Genomic DNA, 26,903 nt, shown 5'->3' on the forward strand with positions numbered 1-26,903 from the left:
TTCATAACTTTTTGGGCTGTTTGTGCATCATGTGATGATCCTGGAAGTTGCAATACTGAGCTTAGCACTGTTCCTGGGACCTCAGTCAATTGATATTATTATTGGTTTTAAGGTGTTTAGTTTCCACAGGAAAGTTTGTTTTCACGTGGTGGCAAGAATTGTTGTTATTTACACACATTTCTTGGAAATTTTTGTTAACTGACCCAGTAGACATAGTATCTCCAGTCTACAGCATAAGAAGTATATCAGACCTTAACTTTCTTTCAGGATGAAAAATGGCATTAACGGTTTAACAGGGCATCTGTAATGACATAATTTACTGACCTTGCCCAGATAATAACGGGCGTTCCACCAGGGGTAGTTTGAGCGGATCATATGAGTCCTGCGATAGTGGGGACCGTACCACATCTTAGCATAGCTGTGAATGGTAGAAAACAAGGAAAAGCAACTGGTACATTAATAACAATTAATATTGTTGTTTGGTACACCACCTTTAGATCTCAATACCGGGCCTCACTTTACTCACCTCTCAGTTTTGCCAGTTATATCTCCTTTCAGATTCCAACCTCTGATGATGGTCACCATCAGTGTTCCCCTCGAGGCCTGTTTAGGACAGCAGTTGGACCCACAACCTGGTGAGGACTTCTTCACGGCATTGTCTTCTAAGTATTGCTCTATGGCAGCCTTCACACCTGCCTTCTTCTTCTCATTTGGCACCAGCTCATTTATTGGCCTAAGGGAGTATGAAACAATATCTGGGTGGTCCTTAAGGGTATTCAGCCATTTCCTGTAACCCATGGAGTCATTGTGAGTGAGCGAAAACTCCCCCAACCAACCAGTGCCTCCTATCAACGCTGTGTAGTGTTGGTGGAGACCAGAGCTGTACAAGGCAGTGGAACCCTGGTTCTGTAGGACTTTGTTGCAAGACTTTTGGCTACTAGATAATTTCACAATCCCCAGGCCTACAGAGACACCAAGTGATAAGCAGTTGTGGACCTAGAAGAGAGGAGAGGAAATAAGATGTCATTCATAGTCAATGGACAATGCAGACCATTTAAATAGTGCCTTTATGCTGAGAGCAGTGTATGGTGCATCAGACACATTCATACATGGTGGTAAAGACCTGCACACCAAGAAGGATGTGACGAAAATGGCCACAAAGCATGAAGGTGCCTTACAACTAGGCACATAAAACAACCCTAAATTCAAAAAAAAAAATTTTTTTATATTTTTTGGGGGGCTTTTTCTCTGTATTGGATAGGACAGCTAATGATGGAGAGGAAAGGGGGTCAAGAAAGGGGACGACACGCAGCAAAGGGCCACAGGTCAGATTTGAACCCTGGGCCGCTGCAGCAAGGACTCTGCCCTGGCACATGGGGTGCTAGCTGTACCAGGTGAGCTAACCGGGTGCCCCAAAAGTCTACAAACTTGACCACAACTCAAATTCCTTGTCAGTCAAGGAGTGTAACATTTTTACCTAAACTCACAAGACAAATTCACAAAGCTCAAAGACAGCATCGTTGGTCAAGACAAGAAACAACGTATTTTTGAGTGGACATATGGTCACCTTATTTAATCAGTTAATACAGATTTTGGAATAGTTGCTAGGGATTTTAATTGGCCAATAATTTGGATAAAACTCTGTACAATCGTAATTCATTTAAGGCTATAAAGATGGCCTCTAATGACGCAGCTTTTGTTGATGAAAGACTATACCTTTTATTCAGCTAAACACAGAATATACTTTTGGTTGTTTTTTTTCTCTTCAAAATAAGATTTCTTATAGTTTTTAAATCTTAGTCTAAACATCATTACACGTATTGACTTAGAAATGTAGCTTTTGCTGTGGATTGTCTGCTTATACACACCTCATTACACATTAAATATCTAAATAAAGGAAGATTCAAATTTGAATACAGAATGGAAACAAGGGGAAACACAAAACAATAGGAGTATATGGGGTTTGGAAAATACCAACATACAAATGATTTAATGTTTGTGTGCATCTAGAGTGTGAGTATTAATATGCATTGTGGTAAGTGATGTGTGTTACATGTACCTCATTTGAGGTGAACCCATTCAGTGTGGACAGACAAGTACGTGCAGCTGTGACCCGCCTGAGTCGCCCCCCAAGGTCAACCTGAAAATGAAGAACAATGTTGCTGAGACAGAAAATATATGCTGTATTTATTTGTTAAAGGTAATTAAGGTGTGTACATGTGTGTGTGTGTGTGTGTGTGTGTGTGTGTGTGTGTGTGTGTGTGTGTGTGTGTGTGTGTTTTTAACCTGGCGGATGTAGTGTGTGCCATAGGTATGTATGAGCTCACTGTACTGAGCCCTGGTGGAGTCGTTGTAGAGACTTGGCAGTCTGGCCACGTCCTTACTGAACTCTGAGTTGAGGGGTGGTTCGCTTGACACACGGTAACTAGACACAAAGAGACAGAATAGTTAATTATCTCTAACAGAGATTATCTAAACAAACTTGAATGAAAAATCTTGAGTGATGCAGGGATCTTCACACCCTACCGATAATGGCTGCAGGTGAGTCTGTGAGTGCTGAAGGTGTGGCGGTCCTCTCTGGTCCTCTCTGAAGCAAACTTATAGGCAGTGGAGCGTGTTCCTCCCACCTCCAGGCCGGCTGATACATACTTCTCTAAATTTAGGCCAATCTGATCAATAAAAAATAAAAACTCAGCCATTCACCCAAAATCACCATTATATAGTGTATTAAATACAACCATTTATTCATATAACCATTCATACTTGTTCTGGTAGCCTTAGGGCTGAGACAACTGTTAGTCGACAAGAAGAGTCTTAGTCTTCCAACTTTTCATTAGTTGGATAGTCGCCAATGTCACACTCTGTTTGGGAGCTTTGCCTTGTCACCAGCACGAAGGCATCAGGGGATTTGTGCAACACGGACTTTAACTCTTGTAACACTGGACGTGTCTTTGCGGTGCTCTGCTTCATGAGCTAGCTGTAGTAGCTGCTGCCACTAGCTAGTTAGCGGCCCTATAAGCTGACTGTACCCAGATAATGAGCTATAAGTACAGGGTGAGGTTTGCTTACAGTACTAACATAGGAGCTGGGCAAGAGGGCATCGAAACCTGGCTCATCAACCTCCCTGTGACCATGGCCAGGACGGAATACTGCTGACAATGTCGGAGGTCAGGTGACCTGTTGATGAACAGAGGCTCCGACCAGGACTCTGATTACAGTTTTGTTTGCTCTGTTTGATCCTTTTTCATCACGTTCAGAATTATTACCACTAATGAAAAACTTTTATAGAAGTGTATCTTATTGAAGCATCAAGATGCTCCAAATCCTAATCATATCTGCCCTTTGATCAGAACTTGCAGTTTTTATTTACTGAAAATTTGAGTTAGTTGCCCAAAAAAAAATTCAGGACAATGGTGGAGACTTCAGTGGTAAAAGAAGTAAAAGAATCGTATGTTTACATGTGTGCATATCTGCACCTGCCAGTTATAATATTACTCTGAAATGTTCAGTTCATGTAAGCAATAGCTGTGAGGTGTTTCCTACCTTCCAGTCGCTACTGTCCTGGGAGGTGTAAGTTTCAATCAACGAGCTGTGGACACAAGAAGAATAACCCTTAAGGTTTTTACAGTCAATTTACAGTCTGTTAAGTTAATATTGTGTCTCCAGTACATTTCAGGCTGTCTGTATAAAATAAAGTTACGAATCAGACAAGACTTATGGACTTGTGATGTGACATAAAATTTGATCTGTTAAAAGTAAATGGTGAGCTGAATTTATACTTAACATATGAAAATGGCTGATATAACTCAGAGATATAATGCTGTATAACACAATACCTAACAGAGGTGTGTGCACTGCTGTAGATGTCAGCATTGCATCGACTGAATGTACGCCAGTTCACTGCAGAGAGCGGCAGCTGAAAATGAAAGTGGTAACATTGTGGTTAACATGCACACATAAAGTATGTTCAACTGTCACTGGAAAATTAATTATTTATATATTATTGTTTATTTATTAATTACTTTCTGCAGCTGGTCGCCTTGAAGAGGGTTGGAGCAGAGGGTACAGGTGCCATTTGGGGTGAGATAGGTCCTCACATCAACCATGTAGGCTCCTTTACGCTGCAGGGTGACCACATCAAAGCCCTCCCCCACCAGGTTGTGGCCTGGTACAAAGGGAGCGGACTCACACTGACTGCGGGTCCCAGTCCGACAGGAGAGAACAGGGGAATGATACGACAGAAAGAGGATGAGACTCAGATAGAGAAGGGGTGGGGTTGAAAAGGAGAGCATGGCTGGAGTTGAAGAGACACTGAAATATTTCAGAAAAAAACAAAGAAAGAAGAAAAGGAAATGATCAGTGAAGGTGCATATTATCTTTGTGTTTCTTGTCATTTGTTGTTTTGTAACCAGGTAAAAAAGTTATATTGTCTATTATGCTGTACAGAATTGTGCATGAATGTGTTTTTGGTAAACGGTCAACTGAACATATCAATTTACATCTTCACTAGGAATCAGTAGGCCTGGGGCTGTCTTGAATCTTTGTACGGTTAGCAATCTGAGCTGGTCAGTCACAAAAACAAACACTTTTGGATGGACGTACTTTGATGGTGCACTTTTGCCTGCAAGAATTACGTTTTAACCTGTTTGTGGCTGCAACGCTTTCACTCAATACTGGACCAAATTCATAACGTGTTGTCTACATTAGTCACTATGACACAAAAACATAGAAAAACAAGGTTCAAGTTGAGAAATACCCAAATTATCCTTTAAACCTGCATTCTGTATAATGGCCTGCAGGGGGCAGGTATAATAGACATTAAAGCAGGGTAGGATTGAGGGTGTGGCTACCTTTGACTGAAAAGTCATTCTCAGTGAGTCTGTCCAAAACACACATAAAACTATTAAATTAGGCAGTGCCGATCAAAGGAAGATATTTTAGTGCACTGTTTGTCAAAAAAGAAAAGGTTTGATTACAGAATGAACATCATGTTGTATGAAGGAAGACTCGCTCCCTGCAGGCCATTAGACAGAATGCAGGTTTAAAAGGTAATTTGGGTATTTTTCAACTTGGACCTTGTTTTCGATGTTTATGTATCAAAGTGACTAATATAGACAACACATGTTTTGGAAATAAAATGATGCAAATTCAAGGTTCAGAATGACACATTCTGCCCATGAAACATAAAACTCATAAAAATACTTATACATACATACTTATGAATATTATATTTAATTCCTGACAATAGATCACCCTGAATATTACACACTGGACATTTAAGTATATGATTTGTACCCTTACTATAAAGTGCCCAGTGACAATAACAATTCAACTATTGATTGGCAAGGTGTGCCAATGCCAGGAACAGCCATAACACAGTAAGTCTTTATCTTTGAAATGTTTAGTATACAAGGGAAACTTGGACCTACATTGTAATACAGACAATATTATGACACACCAAGATGAAACAGTGTAAAACATTAACAAGCAGTTACATAGAGGAACATTACTTCCTCAACCAGACAATACTGGCAACTTATCTGATCTGCAGCTACACTGCTAGATGGCGCTAAATTGTACACACTGGACCTTTAAACCTGCAGTATTTGTTTTGTTAGTGACCCAGTAAAGTCTGGTTGAGGAAGTAATGCTTGTTAATGTTTTACACTGTTTCATCTTGCCGTGTCATAAAATGGTCCGTATTAGAGAGTAACTCCAAGTTTCTCTTGTATACTAAACATTTCCAAGATAAAGACTTTGTGATTTGATGATTTGTGATAACGATTTATTACCAAGGACACAGTCTTATTTCTTGTGCCGCAGTTTTTTTTGCTTGTATCTGCTGTTGTTATTCTTGCACACTGTGTTAGGCCTGTTCCTGGCATTGGAAATTGTTATTGTCACTGGGCACTTTATAGTATGGGTACAAATAATATACTTAAATTAGGATGATCTATTGACAGGAATTTAATATAATATTCATAAGAATGTTTTATGAGTTTAATAATCACCATTAGGAATCCTTTCCTTTTTCGTTACCTTAGAATGAGACATTTCATTTACAGGCGCTGTGGGTTGTCTTCCATGGAGTCCACCATGTTTCCATGTCATGTTTCTACAGTAGCCCAGAATGGCCCAACCAAACACTGGCTGTTTTTCTTAAGTTTCGTGACCATCGTAGTTTGTCCTACAAGCTTCACAGCCTGTTTTCATTCTCAGGTCGACAAATACAGACACCAGCGGTGTTCAATTAGCTGCTAATTGTTATGCGACCAAATTTGTATATGATTTGTTACCCCTATTATAAAGTGTTCTTTGCTTTAAAGTTGCCACAATAGTGGAAATAATTAACACATTTCACCCAGAATTTGTTTTTGATCACTTGAATATTGTTGAAAATATATCACAGTGAAAAAGAATTCTCCTTCCTTTAGAACCACATAATGCAAGATTACTGTAGATTGTTTCATTCTGTTAACATCCTGAACCACCACATCTCTGACTTCTTATCTCTGATTCATTTGATTTATTTGTTTTGAACTATATCACACTGTATAAACATTTATCTTAATTATTCTGCCTTAAAAGGAGAAAAGTACAACACCCATCTGACATAGATTAAAAATAAACTGTAAACACCTTGGAATTACATAATTTTATTTCCAAAATATGTATATTTTGCAACTCTAAAAGATGTGTTTGAACACTTTGTTTCAAAACCTTGAACTGTACCTGCTGCTGTTTGATACAGAAGTAAGTCAGATTAGAAAGTTATTTACAGGGTTCAACAACATTGTTAAAGAAAAAAGGACAAAGAAATTATCTGAACTTCTGATTGTAGCATATCCACACAATCCCAACATAGCATGTAGAGCTATGAACTGCAAATGTCTAGTGAAGTCTCTTCTGTGAGAATTGTTGGTCGTTGGTCCAGCATCAGAGCCCAAATCATGCTGTCCGTCTACTCTAAATCATTTAACATGAATTTGCTATTAAAAGCTGTTGATGGTATCTGTATCTTTTAAACATTTAAAAACATTTTTTTTACCTGTTCCAGATGCCCAAAATGATGATGTTGCTTCTCCGCTTCTAGTCATGAAAATCAGAACCAGCAAGAGAACGAGCCTTTGTTCTTTGATCAGAAATAAGTGGAGGATGGAGCTTCTTATCTTCTATCTTAATTGAGCTTATGTCTGAGAAAGGGAAAGTTAAAAATCAAAGGAGATAAAGGTAATAAAAAAATGAACAGGAAATGACCTTCTATTTAGGTCAGGGTTAAAGAAATGTTTTTAGAGTAAATTACTGGGATATGAACGCAACACAGAGGAGACTAAACATATAGCTTTGACAGGGGAAATTGTTAGTGTATTTCATAACTAACTAGAACCATACTGACTAACAATGTCAAAATTGCCAAATTTCAAACTACTGCTCACTAGAATTGTCTCGATCATACGAGGAATAATTATTGAGTGAATGAGGGAGTGATTTTGGATAGTCTGATCATAGTGTTTTCTACGCAAACTTTATCCAGCAGCAGCAAATTCAAAGGTATTTTTGTGATCTTAAAGATGTCTACTGTCTGCCCTGGAAAGGTTAAATGCTTTCCCAGGTCAAAAACAATGTTTATATCCAGACTGCACAGCCACTGAGACTGCTGTTATAGGTAGCATGAGAGGAAAGCAGAGCGGAGCTGACACTTCATGTTCTGGCGCATGACCTTTAAAGATTCAATGTGCTGTTGGTCAACAGAAAAAAGTACCATTTAGATTTTATCTGTGGTTTGTGTAGGGAATGTCACGTGACCAAATCCTGTAGAAACATCTTGAGGTCACTAATGGGGCTAGCTGCAGGAAGTGACGACTATGAGCTATTGTGACAATGTGTTCAATTCGCCATGGCTGTTCGTTTATCCTCAACTGTAAATGGGAACCAAATAACAGAAGGATTAACAGGACGCAGTGCAGTGCTCAGGATCAGGTGAGTTGTAACAAATGGATCTTGGATTGACAGGAATATAATGTTACTTGTACATATTTTACTGTGAAATTTAAAAACTATATAGTTTTGCAGGAATGTACATCAGACAGCTTGTCGTCATTGATATCTTTGCCTCAGACACACACACAAATGAATTAATTTATTAGCAAAAACAGATTTGATTACATTCTGGGTTGAATGTGGTGCTGCACTGTAATGTCGGTTTATGTTACCAAAAGCTCACTAGCTCAAACATACAGTTTGATGTCTGTGAGATGTTACCTGTATACTGTACACCATGTAGCAGGTAGTGCCATAACATGTCACCATAATCCATCCATTTATGTGGATCAATGAGGTTGTTTGCAGTACTCAACCTGGGGATCAGGAGCCCACTAGGGGTCACCAAAGCTTCACAGAGGGTTTGCGAGACCTTCTTTATTTTAAGGGATATAAGAAAACTTTAAAAAAAAAAACTTATCTTAACGTTGTGTTCATTTCCATGAAGAAAAATAAGTGAAATTGTTATTTTTTCCAAGTTTAGATTTTGTACTGGAAAGGTTAAAACAACCGAAGGACTAACAGAACAATGAGATGAAAACACTGAATTTGTCAAAGAGAAGCATAATAAGTATATATGATTGTTTTTATTTTTATACAGAGTCTATCAGGAAAATTAATCTCTGATGCAATATTGAATACAGGAAATAATCTGCTCAAAAATCATCCAAATCGCTCATTTTACACAAACTTCCTGCAGTTATTGTGTTCTATACTGTTGTTGTTATACATTGAATATAAAGTGAAATAGCCATAAAATAAGTCATTGGTTTATAAAATGAGAGGAAAGTGGTCTTTTAAGGAAACATTTTGGGCACCACTGATTTACATGGTCTTGAGAACATATAAAAAAACACGTTTAATAACAATTTAATGACATGAAACTTGTGTTTTGATAGTCTTTATTTGCATGAGAAGATAACAAAAAAATTGACAAAACTAGTATTTGACAGTTTTTTAAAATCACCAGCTACATAATCTGCAGTCCAAATGAAAACCGACCCACAACCAAAATCCACCACTTGCAAATTGAGTACAAAGCAGCTGATTGTTATTCATGTTTACATCAAAATGTTTGTGCTCACAGGACTATATTTTAGAATTACAATCAGCTGGAAACCAAACAAAATGATAATTTCTCTTTAATGTGAATCATTAATGTGAATTTACCCGATATGTATGTGGTCACAGAAGAATTGATTAAACCTTCAAAAAAATTAAAGAAAACTAAATATTGTGTGTCTTAATGTCTTAATGCTAGGAAGATATTTGTATGAACTCCTCAAGTATTTTACTTATTACAGTGTCTGACATACACTTAATTAAAGTCCAATCAAATCAAATATTTTTAAATACATTTTTGCTACAGAGGTTTATCACAGCATTTCATACTCTTTTAATGTGTCATGTTCTTATAATTTTATTATTTTACTTTCTTGCCCTGTGACTACAGGTGGAAAATAAAAATTTGCTTAAAACCTGGTACATTACATCTCTCCTTGTTTTATATAAGTTTAATGTTCTTTACACTCTGCTAGCCTGTCAGCTGCTGTCAATTAAACTCACACACATACACGCCTCTTCCACCCAGCTGAGACAAAAAGGAGCATTTCCCCACTGACATTAATTTTGACTACAAAAAGGGATTATTAAATGTGATTTCAGTTTGATTTTAAGAAAAGCAAGCAGCATTTGTGACTAATGTGGCCTCAAAATGCATTTCTCAATATGGAGTTGGTTTGTAACGCTCACACCTGTCTCCAGTCAGATAAGAGTCGCAGGTCAGAGTGTACTTGACCTCAATGCCGCCACTCTTGGCCGAACAGGTGACTTTGTTTGTCCCCTGATGCAGGTACCTCACACATGATCCCAGAAGGTCGTCATTTCTAAAGTCCTCGTCCCAGACCTCAATCCTCAAACCCAAGTGTGTGTCCACCTTCATAAAAAGTATTTATAAATATGACAACATTAAAAATATTATTATCATTTAGAGTTCTATAAGTAAAGAAAACAATAGTTCATGACATGTTTATACACACAGATATGATCTTGTACTTTCTCAGATCTATTAATATATCTAGAAGGACAAAATGTATCAGTATTTTTTGAAATGAGAAGATTTACTGACCGGGCCCAGATTATAATGGGCGTTCCACCAGGGGTAGTTTGACTTGATCACTTTAGTCTCGTGAGATTGGGAACCGTACTTTATCTTAGCATAGCTGTGAATAGTAGAAAACAAGGAAAAGCAACTGGTGAATTAATATTGTTGGTAGACCACCTTTAGATCTCAATACCGGGCCTCACTTTACTCACCTCTCAGTATTGCCAGTTATATCTCCTCTTAGATTCCAACCTTTGATGATGGTCACCATCAGTGTTCCCCTCCAGGCCTGTTTAGGACAGCAGTTGGACCCACAACCTGGTGAGGACTTCTTCACGGCATTGTCTTTTAAGTATTGCTCTATGGCAGCCTTCACACCTGCCTTCTTTTTCTCATTTGGCACCAGCTCATACATTGGCCTAAGGGAGTATGAAACAATGTCCGGGTGGTCCTTAAGGGTATTCAGCCATTTCCTGTAACGCATGGAGTCATTGCGAGAGAGTAAAAACTCCCCCAACCAACCGGTGCCTCCTGTCACCTCTGTGTAGTGTTGGTGGAGACTAGAGCTGGACAAGACAGTGGAACCCTGGTTCTGTAGGACTTTGTTGCAAGTCCCAACCTCAGGAGACAATTTCACAATCCCCAGGCCTACAGAGAAACCCAATGATAAGCAGTCGTGGACCTGGAAGACAGTCAATTCATAGTCAATGCATAATCTATAACATTTAAATGGGAAATTGATCTACTTAGGGTCAGAAGCAGGGCCAAGCCTCAACCTCACTTTTAATCACCTGGCAAGGTCTCAGTTTTCTCGACCCACCCTCCCTTTCCCTTCTTTTCATCCATTTACTTTATCCCTACCCACATCCCTTAATCCTCTCTTCCCCTCATCCCTTTTCATTCAATCGGTGCATATCTCTCCCACATCTCATTTTAGGTACCGTCTGGGGGCCTGTAAGCAACTTGGGTGGAAACACATCCTCCTAGACCAACAGATGACAACTTCTTCCACCTTCTCCCCTCCACATCCACACCAATTCATCTATTCTTAACATAAAACCCCCTGAAATTCAATTAAACCTTTAAATTGAATACTGTTGTTGTGTAGTCCTTGCTAGTGAAAGTGTCTTTATGCTGAGAGCAGTGAATGGTGCTTTACAATGCGTCACACGCGATGGGGTGCTCAGTGATCTCGAAGAAGATGGCAGCGTAGCGGGAAGGCTCCTTACAAATTTGCACATAAAACTACCCCCAAGATTCTTCAAACTTTTCCTACAACTCAGACCTGAATATGTCAAAACGTTTGTTGGACTTTAATTGCTGTATGGACAGTATATATTTATATATAAATAACTTCACTCTCAGTATCCAATCCTAATTCATAAAAGGCTATGAAGATGGCCTCTAATGATACAGAGAGTTTTTCCTTCTAAAGAATACTTGTTTAAATTGTAAGATTAAATTTCACATAAAGATTGTAAATCTTAAAGTCATCATGTAGAGTGTGAGTATTAATGCATTGTGGTAAGTGATGTGTGTTACATGTACCTCATTTGAGGTGAACCCATTCAGTGAGGACAAACAGATACGTGCAGCTGTGACCCGCCGGATTCGTCCCCCAAGGTCAACCTGAAAATGAAGGACAATGTTGTTGAGACAGAAAATATATGCTGTTTTTTTATTTGTTAAAGGTAATTAAGGTGTGTACGTGTGTGTGTTTTAACCTGGCGGATGTAATGTGTGCCATAGGTATCTATGAGCCGACTGTACTGAGCCCTGGTGGAGTTGTTGTAGAGAATTGGCAGGCTTGCCACAACCTTACCGAACTCACAGCTGAGGGGCGGTTTGCTTGACACACGGTAACTAGACACAAAGAGACAAAATAATTATTTATCTTAACAGAAAGTATCGAAATAAACTTGAATGTAAAATCTTCTGTGAAGACGCAGAGATCTTCACACCCTACCGATAATGGCTGCAGGTGAGTGCGTGAGTGCTGTAGGAGTAGCGGTCCTCTTTTGTCTTCTGTGAAGCAAACTTATACGCAGTGGAGCGTGTTCCTCCCACCTGCACACCAACTGATGCCTCAAACTTCTCTAGACCTAGGCCAATCTGATCAAAGAAAAAATAAAAGCTCAGCCATTCACCCAAAATCATCATTATAAAGTGTGTTAAATATAACCATTTATTCATATAACCATTCATACTTGTTCTGGTAGCCGTATGTACTAGCTGCTGCCACTAGCTAGTTAGAAGTCCTATTAGATAACTGTATCCGGAGCTTTAAGTAGGAGAGGTTTGTTTACACTACTACCATAGGAGCGGGGCCAGAATGAGCACAATAGTCAGACTCAGTAGCCTCCCAGTGACCACAGCCGACACAATCAGAGATTAGGTGATTTACAGCCAGGGGATTAATAGCGGCTACCAGGGACAATCCAGGGACAACGAAGACATGGTGGGTTCAAGCAGGGGCAGGGATAAGCCCGAAAGTATTTGTTTTTTTAAAGTTATTCATTCCCATTTTTCATATTTAGGCAGCAAGATGCACCAAAATCTAATCATATCAGTCCTTTTGATCAGAACTGAGCTGTCTAATTTTTTTATTTACTGCAATGTGAACAAATTCAGGACAATGGTGGCACTGAGCAAAATAATCATATGTCTACATGTCTGCCAGTAATGATAATATAAAATAAAATTATGATGTTGATGTTGTATTTGTAAAATTATGTATATATGATGTTTCCTACCTTCCAGTCGTTACTGTCCTCGTTGGTGTTACTTTCAATCAACGAGCTGTGGACACAATTTATAAGAAGGCTTTTTTCATTTCAGATGTTATGTTGCAGCTTTACTGTCTGTTAACATTTGTATTTGAAAATTAAATACAACAAGGAGACAGTGGTTACATAAGTTCAATCCTTTTTTAAAGGTATTAAATGCCACCCAATTTTTAATATTGTGTCTTTCAGTACATTACAGGCTGTCTGTAAAATTACGAATCAGACAAAACTTTTGGACTTAAAATTTGATCTGTAGACAGTAAATGGTGAGCTGAATTTGAGGAGCCAAAGATAGTGTTGTTGCATAATTAACAATTATGGTTCCCTTTCTGCCAGATTTCCTGCAGAGACAACGACTGGATGAGATAATCAGAGTCCGTTACTTTGATTGTATTAGAAAAGACCAGACGAGAAATCAATGAGGATTTGCTTTGAGCTTTAGTAAATACTGCCACAAGTATTTACTATGAAGGTACTGGAATGGCTTATACTTAACATATGAAAATGGCTGATACAACCCATTCAGAGATATAATGCTGTATAACTCAGTACCTAACAGAGGTGTGTACACTGCTTTTGATGGCAGCATTGCATCGGCTGAATGCACGCCAGTTCACTGCAGAGAGCGGCAGCTGAAAATGAAAGTGGTAACATTGTGGTTAACATGCACACATAAAGTATGTTCAACTGTCACTGGAAAATTAATTATTTATATATTATTGTTTATTTATTAATTACTTTCTGCAGCTGGTCGCCTTGAAGAGGGTTATTGTAGAGAGTACAGGTGCCTTCTGGGGAAAGATAGGTCCTCACATCTATCATGTAGGCTCCTTTACGCTTCAGGGTGACCACATCAAAGCCCTCCCCCACCAGGTTGTGGCCTGGTACAAAGGGAGCGGACTCACACTGACTGCGGCTCCCAGTCCGACAGGAGAGAACAGGGGAGTGATACGACAGAAAGAGGATGAGACTCAGATAGAGAAAGGGTGGGGTTGAAAAGGAGAGCATGGCTGGAGTTTAAAAGGAAAATGAAATATTTCAGAGAAAGATAAAAAGAATAGAAAAGGAAGTCAGTAGGTATATTTTCATCTGTAATGTTATTATCAATAAAGTTAACATTCATACATATTTGAACTTCCATCCCTCTGTATGGGGATGGAAATGTCAGTTTCCAGTTTAAAGGCACTGAATCTTTTATAATTTTAGTTTACTGTGTTACCATATTAAGGTTTAATGAACATGTTTAGTATATGTAACCTAACTTTTCACATTGATGGTTCCTCAGTAACACCAAAAACTCGTATCACTGAACATAAAAACACTATTAGATTTAGGATTTAAGATATTAGGATTAAGATCACTTTCCCCAAGTGGAGGTAATTTAGAGGTTTTTGGATTCACATCTGAGAAACAATTACACAAAAATCCATCATGAATCATGAAGTGCTTTCTGCAATGTTCCTCTATTTATAGGATATTGGAGTTGATGTTTAAGTTTTGCTGTATATCTAGCTAATATTTTTTAATATACTTAACCAAAAGGTTGTATGTAAAATGTTTATCTATGTGACACGAGACATTGTGGCTCAATTTGTTTGAAGTAATTTCATTGGCTGTAGCTCCTGTCTGACCTGAACGGTGGAATATGTTTTACTGAGGCCAAAGAAATGCATGTGCAGCCAGAGCGTTCCAGAAATAACACCAGAAATACAAACGATAAGCTGATCAAGGAGTTTGATAGCTAAAAAGTGTCATATTACATTAAAGTTGCTAAGTTCACTTATTTTTGCTGTTTTAATTTACTTTTCTCTGGGAGTCTGTAATCATTCTAATCAGTTGCATAATTTTTTTAACCACATATAAAAAAAGGTTACATGTTCCAGTGGCCCTGGTGTTTCGGTTTGATATGTTAAGCCGCCTGTGCCTGTGCAGGAGCAGTATATGGTACATTTAAGCTGAAATGTAAGAGATTGAACTGCATGATCAATGCTTTTGCTGTTAAGTTTTTTCTTACAGACTTTTTATTTTATTTTTAAGTTTCAATGATCAAACTGGGATCTCTATAAATTACAAAACAAAACCGAATCCTATTTTTTTCTTTGTTCCAACTTTAAAAAAAAAAAAAGTGCTAAAAAAGTTAAAATATTCTATTCCTCCTTTTACTGGGGACACCAGTTTGAAAACAAAATCCATAATTTCAGCTCTCATCTACAGTAGTCTTATAGTAAAAGAACAAAAATCCCTAAATGGTCAGTTCACACCATTTAGTAACAATAAATATAATAATTCAATAAATAAACTGTGAGGTGGCAGCAAAAAGAAGGATATTTCAAAATCAAATAAAACAAACTTCGATTCAAATGTCCTTTTTGCATTTAACGTTATAGTAAAAGTTTAATTAATGTGCATTATTTGTTACCTGTGAGTCTTTCAGGTGAGATGCAGATGAAGAGAGTGTGTCAGCAGAGGATATGGTGACACTGACAAGTCAGCAGGTAACAGCAATTTTATACATTAGGTCATGTGATGAAAAAAATATTTTAAGATAGGAGAAAGGTATTTACATTACAAACATGATGCCATGGATGCTTGAAAACATGAACCACACCTGTTCCTGGAAATAGGGCTGCAGAAATGACAGTTTCCTGTAAACCTTTGACAAGGTTGAGGGGACGATTTTCCATTATATAAGAAATTTTGAATTGTAATATTTAACCTCTTTCCTCAACAAATCCTTGAATATGTTATAAATGATAAATTGTATGTGTTAAATTATTGACGTGCATTAACGTCTGCACTGGACTTATAAAAACAGCATAAAATATTAAAATGTAATACCCAAGATTTATGTTGAAAGTTTTTTTTTACTTTTTGGCGTAACTGTGGAAAACATGAGATTTAAAACAGGAGGATAGAAAACAGTCAAGATAAAGTTTGTTTATTTTTATCACACGCTGTAAGACACTTTAGTTTCCGGTTTAGGTTGAAGGTCTCATTCAACCAGTTAATGTTCATTCCAGGTGCTCCATAGAAGCGTGTCACATGACCTTAAATATGAATGAAAGAACAATAAGGAATGTGTCTGTGATATTGGGTGTGTGTTTTGTTGGGGCGGTTAAAGAAAACAATAGACAATGGTGGCACAATCCACAAAAACTGGGCTGGGGGCCAGCGCATGCAAGGCAGTGCAGCTCCCAGTACCAGTGGTGCTTGGAACCATAATGAAATCGCTCAGAATTATATTACATTTATTGGAGCAACAATGGCGGCGAGGCCCTATTGAAACTGTTTGGATTATTATTCTTTCAGCAAATTAATCACATTTTTGGAAGCCAAAACTCATGAAACAAAACTTTCCAGCACCCGCTACAAAGCAGCCCCAGCAGCACAACAAAATCAGTACAAACGTACAAAAAATTCCCATACTCAAAATCCAACAGGAAGTCACGCATTTTTATTTCATGTCATATATATAATTATATGTATATGTCTTTTTCTGAAGTGCTTGCAAGTTTTGATTTACATTCATTCATACAGTTAAACATTTACAATGTCAGAACTTCAACCACTTTACCTGTATCTGGTGCTGCAGGAAATGCTCTAATAGACTTCAACAACACTGTTAAAGAAGAATAAAATGCTTCTCACAGCTTAGCAAAGTGCAAACCCCTAAACATTTTATTGTTAAAGAATACTGTATATATCAAAAGCAAGACAGTAAAACATGGTTTATTCCTCTAGAAGAGCAGGTGATTCCTCTCATTGGTTGACAATGTATGCTTGGATTCTTCTTCATTTGACACCAATTTAAGTTGGCGCAGAAGGACTGGACATAAATTCACTGGTTCAGATGAGGAAGAATGTCATCAGCATGAGTCATGTTGTTTAAGTTTCTAAGCATCCATACCATGCTTAGAAACTTAAACATGAACCACACCTGTTCAAGGAAATAGGGCTGCAGAAATTATGTTTCCTGTAAACCTTTGACAAGGCTGAGAGGACTTTCTTCTTTCATTAATTAAGAAATTTTAAATTGTAATATTTAACCTCCTTTCTCAACAAATCCTGGCATATGTTATAAATTATAAATTGTGTTAAATAATTGACGTATTGAGACTTAAGACTGTATTCAATGACTTTCCTCTGGACATGTTGTGTAGTGAGGCAAAGATAAAATTTAGGGTTAGACAAATTGCATTTTAAGCTACAGGTTTGCTAACACAAGTCAATTGTTTCATTCTGTTCTAAATAAAATACAAAAAAGAGAAACTGGTCAAAACAAGGAGACTTACAAAAGAAGGATTTTGTTTAATGATGAAAGAAAAACTCCAATGAAAACAGTCTAACAGTTCATCTGAACTTTGATGCTTTTAAAAGCTGCAGAGCTGATTGTTAAAACCTGGAAGTTTGCAACTGTGCCATCTTTGCATATCCTAAGGGGCGAAACATGCACTTTTCAAAGTGGTTATGTAAACAAATGATTCCGTTACTGAATATCTGTAAATAACAAAAAAAGAAAAATTAAATCAACGCTAAATGAAAAGAACTCAGAATAACACCTTCTCAAACTGCAGGGGTCTGCAATGACTAAAAAGAATTAAACATCTTATTAATCCATTTTCCAAAACAATAATACAGATAGAGTGCGTTGGCACACATACAGTAGAAATGGAAAAAGGTTAAAGGAGAAAAACATACAGTAAATGGTCCTTTTGAAGACATGCACATACAAAAACACAAGCTTTTGCAGACGTATTCTCAAACTTTTGCGCATCGTGTGAAACTGTTTCCACGGGGGGAACTCATTTCATCAGAGTCACAGGCATTCTTGTTTTTATATAATGGCATTGCCATGGCTAATAAAAGCTTGAGGTCCTACAGGAAGAATCTGCAATACTTCTTGATGTTCAGTGTGATTAAATTATCCATTCATGTTCAATAGTGCTTGGAACAAAATGATCCCACTTAAAATAATGCAATTCAGCCCATAAGCTTTGTTTATTGGGTGGTGTGTGTCATTAAAATAAATCACAGGTCTGGTTTGGTTGGACTGTGTGTTTGTTTGTGTATGAAGACGCAAGAGAATAATACAGCATGTGGCTTCTTCCTTTCAACCAGTACGTAGGATGATGTGGACTCCAGAGTCAGTAAAAACAGGACCGCTCATGTCTCCCACTTTGAGAGCAAAGGAGGCGTCTTCAAAAGGCTTCTGCATTTGACCTTAAAAACACAAACACAAGTCCTTTCATATACAGTAATAAAGTGATTATCCACATTAAAATAAAAATTCACACACAGAATGTCGTACATTATCAGTAGTGGTTCTTAAATGTTTTACAATACATTTAATTCAATTATTGATTGGTTTAAAGTTAATTATGTTTCAGTTTCAGTTTCAAGGTTAGTTATGACTAAGATTGCCACACACAGTGAAATGAATGAAACGAAAGCAACAGGGTTCACAAGAAAAAATGTATACACATATTGAAACTTCCTGACTAAAAGCACAGACTCTTCAAATTAAGGTGAACCAAATTTGCTGGTTTCTGTAGTTTTTAAGTAAACATTTCTCAAACATTAGGAAAGAGATTATTTGTTGGGGACTATTTTCAACTGCGTATTAATACACATTTATTGCTCTAGTGAATATTTACAGCAACAGGACGGTGTGTGGGGGGTTAATTCAAAGTAATAATGCTCATGTTCAACATAATGAAAGAACACCTCAGCCAAAGCTACACTGTGTCTCACCAGTGTGTCTTTAACATTTGATAACAATTGAGAGAAATAAGCTACACGGACAATATTTATTTTGGTTAAATTTGTTGTTGGTTTTGGTGATTTGTTGACAATAAGAAAACTACTGACATTCACCACACTTATCAGTTAACCTACTCTTCTGTATCTCTTCCTTTTGTCTGAATTTAAGCTAAGCTGGTACTGCACTACAAATTAGCTTACACAATACATCTTTTACATTTTGTTTTCTGAACTTAATGCACTGTCCTAGTAAATAAACTGACAAAAAAAAAACCTGCACACATTAACACATATTTGGCAACCTGTAATATACAGTATGTGTACAACTCATGCATTTGCATGTGTGAACACTAATGTATTGTTATGTGTGGGGATCATTGTGTGTATGTGAGTATTTTACCTCTGCCGAATAATCCCAGATCTCCACCGTTCTTAGCTGAACTGCAGTCGCTGTACTGAGAAGCCAGGGCCTCAAACTTCTCCTCTCCAGACTTGATCTCTTCTATGTACTCTACAGAGAATAGAGAAATAAAGAACAAATGCAATAAGCAGATCAGACCTAACTGAACCACGTCCCTCTCCTCCCCCAACCTCCCTAGGTGATGTCTTACGTACTCTGAATGAGTTCCAGGGCCTCGTCTTTAGTCCGAGTGATATTTTGTTCCCTCCAAGAAGATGGACGACGTGACTGATTATGCTTCACCAGGAGATGAGAGCAGCGTACCTGAGTGAGAAAAAAATAAAAATAAAACTTACCAGAACACCTCAGATTCAATAAGAGAGATCAGAGACTGGTCTATTGGGAGTTCAGTCAGTACCACTTAAGACATATAAAGTATTAACTAATGGTGTTAACATTGTTAATGAAGTGTTTATTAATGCTTTATATCAGTATTAAGCCATTAATAAGACCAATCGTCTGGTTTTAAAGTCCCTTAGAATCCGTTTGTTCTCGGTCTCATTAATTTTATAAAAGTTAGTTGATCGAGTCAGGAGTTGTACATCTTAATAAGCTGTTAAAACCCTTAAACCTCTCTGACTCGGTCAGTCATTACAAACTGATGCTTTGCAGTCAGACATACGATGAAACCAACTTGGCCATGTGCAATATCCAAATTGCAGAAGCAGCAAGTTTTTGATAGAGGTAAAATTGACCAAAACAGGACTGAAAGCTCAGAAACCAACAGGTTGTTGTAGTGCTTCAGTCCCAGTGTTAAAGGGGCTGCTATAATTTCTGCAAACCACCAGATGTCACTGTTCTTGCTGAAGCATGAGGTCACAGAGCTTCATAAGGCCTCGTCCACCCATCACTCATTTTATTTATTAAACTAGTTTAGCCTTGTTTTTTATAATGTTGTAGAAATACATTTTAATAATTACACATAATAACCTTATCTGGCTCTCCGCGGCCATCTCCCACCGGACGTTCCCACTGGCTGGCATTGGTGATGTGGTTAAAGTAGTACACTTTGCCTGGAGGGCAAAGACACAAAGAGAGAGCGAAAGAGTCATTAAAGCTGCACTCATTGATTATTTAACAAGTAGAAGCTCAAAACACAACATATTACACATATTATCACCTTATAAAGTTGTTATGGCAACTGTGTTTGAGGATGCACCACATCAGTATCGCTGGTACAAACCGTCTTCAGCAGGCTGCGTATCGATGATGACGATTGTGACCGATTCACATGATAAAGTTTCTTTGTCGGTACCGTCATATAAAATTCAGGGTTTCTGTAATCAGTTGCATTCTTTCAGTCACAATGGGCTGCCAACTCCACTGTAGTGCCACAGCAATCCCTGACCTCATAATACACATAAAACGTATTCCAGTGGATACACAAGCCTGAGTTTCAGTATCAGGAGAGCAACATTTTGACTGGTGGCTCCCTATCTGTGTTAGAAAAACAACTTGTTTACACATCGTGCAGACAGCAGCCCTTCCCCTTAATATATGCAACATAACAGTAACATTCAGGTGTTTCTGACCATCTGACAAATATCAGTCCTCTAAACTCTGTGTACACCGGCTCCTGAGAGAAACATCTGGATATTTACCTGTTTAATGTTCCACTTTTTTCCCCAGCAGCCAGTCACTAACTGAGTGTGTGTGCCACTGGGTGCTGGGGAGGCAGTGCACAGTGAGGTTATCACACCTTTATTTTGCTGACGAAAGGGCCTGCTGAGTTAAAGGCTGAAAGACCCAAAACAAACTATAGGTGAGTTATAGTTTCAGCTTCTCACTAAAGCAACTCCTCTCACATTGCACACCATCACTGGATTCATTGTTAACATTTAAAAAAAACACTGTTTAGGGCAGTTTTAAAAGGTACTGCAAAGGCACCTTTGGGGTGGCAGTAGCTCAGCGTGTAGGGATTCAAGTCCCACACACCAGAGTATGGAGTGTGGACTGGTAGCTGAAGAGGTGCCAGTTTCACCTCCTGTGCACTGCCGAGGTGCCGTTGAGCAAGGCAACCTAACCCCAAGAAACTGCTGCTAACACGGCAGCCCGTCACTCCACCATCTCCCTCCCTGTTGCATGTCCACAAGTGCATGAAGTGTGTATTTCAGCCTGTGTGTGTACAAAAAGAAAAAAGAACAATTTCCCCAATAGAGGATTAATAAAGTAAATCTCCTTCTTCTCCCTTAAGCTCCATTATCCTGGTACCTGCAGAGCTAAATGCGAGAAAAGTAAACAATTGTTGAGAGAAATCAGACGTCTGCTCATCTCCATCCCTCCACAGATGGAGAAAACCTCGCCCTGTCTGCAGGTGAGGCGCTGGAGCAGAATGACGTCATGCAGGGCCCTGCCGTAGCCAGGTTGAATGGATCAACACATAACAAACACACACACACACACACACACACACACACACACACACACACACACACACACACACACACACACACACACACACACGCACACACATTAAAGGTCGCTCACGCACTCGCTTTAAACACCACGATGCTGCTTTGGGAGCTGCTAGCTTGCGAGCTAAGTTTACTACACTGCCGCCCATTTAGCTGGCTAGTTAGCATATTTAGCCTTCAGGTGAGTTTGTGTGTTTGGTTACCTGAACTGCGGCTCATTCTCTTCTCCCACCCGGGCGGTAGCTTCTCCTCGTCTGCCATTATTTGTTCCGCAGCAACGTTTTCAGATTTAATTTCAATGTAGCTGCCGTGTGACAGGTTTGGGCTGCAAGCTAGGCGGATCACGACAGCAAGCGGCGGGTTTACGGCACGAGTTGTTTTCGGACTCGGCTCCCGCCTTTGACGGGGTTCTCCGCTCTCTCATAGGCTGACGCGGGCTGTCAATCACGATTGGGCTCATTTGATTGGTCGACCGGTTGATACACAAAGTAAATCAGCTTTGCGGTCACAGGACGGAGAGCGTTCAACCTCACAGAAAAAGCAAACATTTGATCTTCTGTTGTGAATTTCCAGGTATGAAAATCACATTTCACACTTTATTATTATATTATTTGTTTATATGTTACACGATGCTCTATATTTTAAAAACAAAACGTTGGTTAACACGTGTGCTTTGTTACATTGTGGTCGTATGTTACGCGTTGTGTGAACAAAAGCACCTTTTTTTAAAAGGCTCTGTTTTCTCTAATGTGGCACACTGTGAATGAACCGCATTGCAGGGAGATCGCTGGACTGTATTGGGGTTAAATGGACTCTACACTCACAGTTGTGATGCTAACAAGCTAACCGTGGTTTGTGTTTCCTTTCAGCCCGACAGGAACCGAAGATGATCGAGGTGGTTTGCAACGATCGTCTGGGCAAGAAAGTCCGGGTCAAGTGCAAGTATCCTTCACTGGAACTGCGGAGATAATGTTGAATTATGTGTCACATGCCACATGTGTAATACCTGTGTCCACGTGTTGTTAGCTGCAGTTCACACGAGCCTGGATATTTAACTTCTTCATCTGCAAGGTGAAGAAAGCACACAAAGTGGGTTTCCCTCGAAGTGTTTGCAGGATACTAGAAGTACAGCTGCAGTGGTCAGATATTTCATTTGATTATCACATTACAGGTCCTTTCACAGCTTTGTCTTGAACAAAATATTCTGCCTTCTTTCTCAAAATTGGCTACAAAAAAAAAAAGTCCCTTCATGATTCACAGTTTTGCATTTTCTTCCAGTCTAAAGAAATCATCATACATGGAGGACATTTACATCCATTATCTCCTCGTAGAGAGGGCAGCAAAACAAAACATATCAAACTTAGACTTCATTTTATTGATCCCTCAAGGAAATTTAATTTCCAGCAGCTTACAAAACACTTGTATAGAAAATAAAAGAGGTATGAAAAAATACAGTATAAGATAAACAATAACAATAAACTCTTGGCTAAATATAGAAAGTAAACAAACAGTAAACAATAAACTCTTGGCTAAATATAGAAAGTAAACAATAAACAGTAAACAAACTCTTAGCTAAATATAGAAAGTAAACAATAAACAGTAAACAATAAACTCTTAGCCAAATATAGAAAGTAAACAATAAACAGTAAACAATAAACTCTTAGCCAAATATAGAAAGTAAACAATAGGAAGTAAACAATAAACTGCTAAATATAGAAAGTAAACAATAAACTCTTAGCTAAATATAGAAAGTAAACAATAAACAGTAAACAATAAACTCTTGGCTAAATATAGAAAGTAAACAAACAGTAAACAATAAACTCTTGGCTAAATATAGAAAGTAAACAAACAGTAAACAATAAACTCTGCTAAATATAGAAAGTAAACAATAGGAAGTAAACAATAAACTCTTAGCTAAATATAGAAAGTAAACAATAAATTCTTAGCTAAATATAGAAAGTAAACAATAGAAAGTAAACAATAAACTCTTAGCTAAATATAGAAAGTAAACAGTAAACAATAAATTCTTAGCTAAATATAGAAAGAAGAGATAAGAATAAAAGTAAAATAAAATAAATGTAGAGAACTGTATAGAGGATAAATATAGATAAATATATAGGACTGTGTATGGCATTGTGTTGTTATACAGTGGATCTCACCTAAATCACACAACAAACAAAGCCTGGAGTCGCATTAAACCTACCTGTCTCTAGAGATAATGGTATTGTTCCTGAATGCAACTTTGCAACTGTAGCTATTGTTTATAAGTGTTTGTAGTTTTTATTTATACCGTATATCAACACAACATTTTAATCCTGATTACCTGAATATCACAAAGTAACCTGTTCTGGAAAATAAATGACAAATTATTTAATTAAAATCAAGACTTGAACTCATTAGCCCAGGCCTAAATGTCCCAGCAACAAGTCCTTAAATTCAAGCCTGAAAAAGTGTAGGTTTATTCACTTTAAGACTTAAAGTAGATGTTGTTTTCATTGTTATTTAATCTGCAGATTGTTTGTTTAACTATTTGTTCTGTAAATGTGACAGTTGCCTGGAGCCCAATGTAACATCTTCATATGATGTAAGATGAAGAAAAGAAGAAAATCCTCGTAATGGACCAGTCTCTGGTTCCAGCTTCTCAAATGTGCCGTACAAATCTGCAGCCACGGTAGCATGCCAACCAACCATGAGTGAACTGTCTAGTCATGATGTCTTTCATATCAAATGAAGACCATACTGTAGTTCAAGGCAACTTCCTCCAAGATCAACAAATACATCCTCCAAGTTAGACAAGATGAGAAGGAACAGGATCATTTTAGTAAACACTGTCTGCAGTTTTAAACTCAGTGTGTGTGTCTCTTATTATTATTATTATTATTATTATTATTATTATTATTATTATTATTATTATTTTCTTTATGCTATCACACTGCTCTTTCCTTAACCCACCCTTGCTTCAGCTCTGAGGATAGCATTGGAGATCTGAAGAAGCTCATTGCTGCCCAGACAGGAACACGATATGACAAAATTGTATTAAAGAAATGGTAAGATACTCGTGTGAAGTAATGCCCTGCTTGAAGATAACAAGTGTTTCTGTGGCTGTGTTCTTTCAGCAGCTAAATGTTCTTCCTCTGTTCCCACAGGTATACCATATTTAAGGACCACGTGACTCTGGGTGACTGTATCCTTTCCTAAACAATGTTTTTAGCTGAAGAGTAGCTTGTTTATGAAATTATAGCACCAAATTTCATATATTTCAGTCAGACAACTCCTGTTTTGAAATTCAATTTCAATTCAATTTTATTTGTATAGCGCCAATTCATAACAGAAGTTTTTTCAGGACACTTTTCAAATAGAGCAGGTCTGGACCGAACTCTTTAAAACATTAATTACAGAGACCCAACAGTACCACCATGAGCAAGCAGTTGGTGACAAGGGCAAGGAAAAACTGCCTGTTTAAAGGCAGAAACCTAGGACAGATCCTTCGGCTCTAGGTGGGTGGTCGTCTGTCTGGGGGGGGGAGGAGGGGGAGAGAGGGAGAGGGAGAGAGAGAGAGAATTGGCAATCTAGCAGGACCATGGCAGGAGGCTCCACCAGGATCGATGAGAAAGCACAAGAACTCCGGGGAAGAAGTGAAGTTAGTAACATGCATTAATGGAACATGAATGAGTGCAGAAAGAGAGAGGAAGGGAGGAGCTCAGTGCACCATGGGAAATCCCCTGATAGTCTAGGCCTATAGCAGCATAACTAAGGGATGGTTCAGGACTCACCTGATCCAGCCCTAACTATAACCTTTATCAAAGAGGAATGTCTTAAGCCTACTCTTGAATGTGGTGAGGGTGTCTGCCACCCGAACCACAACTGGAAGCTGGTTCCACAGGAGAGGAGCTTGGTAACTGAAGGCTCTGGCTCCTGTTCTACTTTTAGAGACTATAGGAACCACAAGTAGCCCAGCATTCAGAGAACGTAGTGTTCTAGAGGGGTAATAGGGTACTATGAGCTCTTTAAGATATGAAGGGGCCTGACCATGAAGAGCTTTATAGGTGAGGAGGACGGTTTTTAAATTCTATTCTACATTTTACAGGGAGCCAATGCAGAGAAGCTAGTACAGGAGAGATGTGATCTCTTTTTCTAGTTCCTGTCAGTACTCGTGCTGCAGCGTTCTGAATTAATTGGAGCGTTTTAATGGACTTAATGGGGCAACCTGATAATAAAGAGTTGCAGTAATCCAGCCTTGAAGTAACAAATGCATGGATTAGTTTTTCTGCATCTGTCTGTGATAGTATGTGTCTAATTTTTGTAATATTACGTAAATGAAAGAAGGCAGTCCTGGAGGTCTGCTTTATGTGGGAGTTAAATGACAAATCCTGATCAAAGATAACTCCAAGATTCCTGACAGTGGTGCTAGAGGCCAAGTTAATGCCATCTAGAGTAACTATATCTTTAGACAGTGAGTCTCTAAGGTTTTTGGGGCCAAGAACAAGAAATGTTTATTGCAGCAGTACAACATAGTTAGATTTCAGCGTCTAGGCTTCTCTAACATCTCTACATAAAGGTATCTGCAGGGAGCGATGAGCCAATACCTTAATGGTAATAAACGTGTACCAAGCAGATCTGTTGTACTTAACCGCAACCTCTTCAGATGAAATCCATGATGGGATGAACCTGGAGCTGTACTACCAGTAGACTACCATGACTCAGTGCTACACAGATGCTACACCTTTTCAATGTTATGCACGCACACACACACACACACGCACACACACACCGGTGGAATCGCTGGAATCTGTTGCAGGAAACCGCCATGATCAGACAACGCAATTGAAAGAGACGAGAAGCGGTATCTTTAGAGCAGAAAACACACACATATGACATTGATCTCAGTTTTGGCTCGTAATTTTTGCCCACATATTCTATGAAAGACATGTTATTCTACAATTTTTGTTTTGATATTTTTGAATTAAAGCAGACATTTACCTACCTACAAGTCTGTGGCTGGTCATTGAAGGCAGATACTGTATTACAAAACTGTAACCTCTTGTGTGTTTAAAACTTCTCTAAATTAAGGTTAATTATACTGATGTTACTTCCAGTTCATTTGAAACCTGTAACTTTGTACTGTAAGTCTTACAAGTGTGAAAAAATATGATATACAGAAATAACATCTGAATGTACACATGGGCAAAAGTATGTGGACAACCCTGTTGACATACTGTACAATTGTGTACTTTTGGTCTCAGTGGTGGAAAGTTAATAACGATTTACTGACTATAAACTGGATGTATGTTCTCTCTATTAAAATGTTCTGTTACTTTTTATATTTGTACTCTCAATAC

The 26,903-nt window shown here is 38.2% G+C and overlaps 4 protein-coding genes across 4 annotated transcripts in view; 1 reads left to right on the plus strand and 3 right to left on the minus strand.

The window, feature by feature from the left end:
• Positions 1-7,129, minus strand: part of LOC127355552 (perforin-1-like) — a 49,393-nt gene extending 42,264 nt beyond the window's left edge. The window contains exons 1-6 of the mRNA XM_051386574.1: positions 7,049-7,129; positions 4,023-4,311; positions 3,837-3,916; positions 3,544-3,589; positions 2,527-2,669; positions 2,287-2,425 (exon numbers count right to left, since the gene is read on the minus strand). Coding sequence (XP_051242534.1) covers positions 2,287-2,425; positions 2,527-2,669; positions 3,544-3,589; positions 3,837-3,916; positions 4,023-4,292 — 678 coding nt within the window. The 5' untranslated portion in view covers positions 4,293-4,311; positions 7,049-7,129. The remainder of the gene's footprint in view (positions 1-2,286; positions 2,426-2,526; positions 2,670-3,543; positions 3,590-3,836; positions 3,917-4,022; positions 4,312-7,048) is intronic.
• A 1,796-nt stretch (positions 7,130-8,925) lies between these two features.
• On the minus strand, positions 8,926-15,480 carry LOC127355578 (perforin-1). The gene is made up of 10 exons (XM_051386626.1): positions 15,350-15,480; positions 13,669-13,940; positions 13,483-13,562; positions 12,898-12,943; positions 12,111-12,256; positions 11,869-12,007; positions 11,693-11,773; positions 10,357-10,826; positions 10,169-10,262; positions 8,926-9,976 (listed from the first exon to the last, which is right to left on the minus strand). Exons 2-10 carry the CDS (start codon positions 13,936-13,938, stop codon positions 9,764-9,766), a joined length of 1,539 nt encoding a protein of 512 aa, XP_051242586.1. The 5' UTR covers positions 13,939-13,940; positions 15,350-15,480; the 3' UTR covers positions 8,926-9,763.
• Positions 15,481-17,218: 1,738 nt separating this feature from the next.
• On the minus strand, positions 17,219-21,931 carry pin1 (peptidylprolyl cis/trans isomerase, NIMA-interacting 1). Its single transcript, XM_051386669.1, has 5 exons — positions 21,768-21,931; positions 20,081-20,163; positions 19,306-19,414; positions 19,091-19,201; positions 17,219-18,150 (listed from the first exon to the last, which is right to left on the minus strand). Exons 1-5 carry the CDS (start codon positions 21,823-21,825, stop codon positions 18,041-18,043), a joined length of 471 nt encoding a protein of 156 aa, XP_051242629.1. The 5' UTR covers positions 21,826-21,931; the 3' UTR covers positions 17,219-18,040.
• A 58-nt stretch (positions 21,932-21,989) lies between these two features.
• ubl5 (ubiquitin like 5) lies at positions 21,990-26,554 on the plus strand. The gene is made up of 5 exons (XM_051386670.1): positions 21,990-22,137; positions 22,434-22,506; positions 24,528-24,611; positions 24,711-24,748; positions 26,210-26,554. Exons 2-5 carry the CDS (start codon positions 22,451-22,453, stop codon positions 26,251-26,253), a joined length of 222 nt encoding a protein of 73 aa, XP_051242630.1. The 5' UTR covers positions 21,990-22,137; positions 22,434-22,450; the 3' UTR covers positions 26,254-26,554.
• Positions 26,555-26,903: the final 349 nt, after the last annotated feature.

Source organism: Dicentrarchus labrax, unplaced genomic scaffold (genome assembly GCF_905237075.1).
Source record: "Dicentrarchus labrax unplaced genomic scaffold, dlabrax2021, whole genome shotgun sequence".
Lineage (NCBI taxonomy): Eukaryota > Metazoa > Chordata > Actinopteri > Moronidae > Dicentrarchus > Dicentrarchus labrax.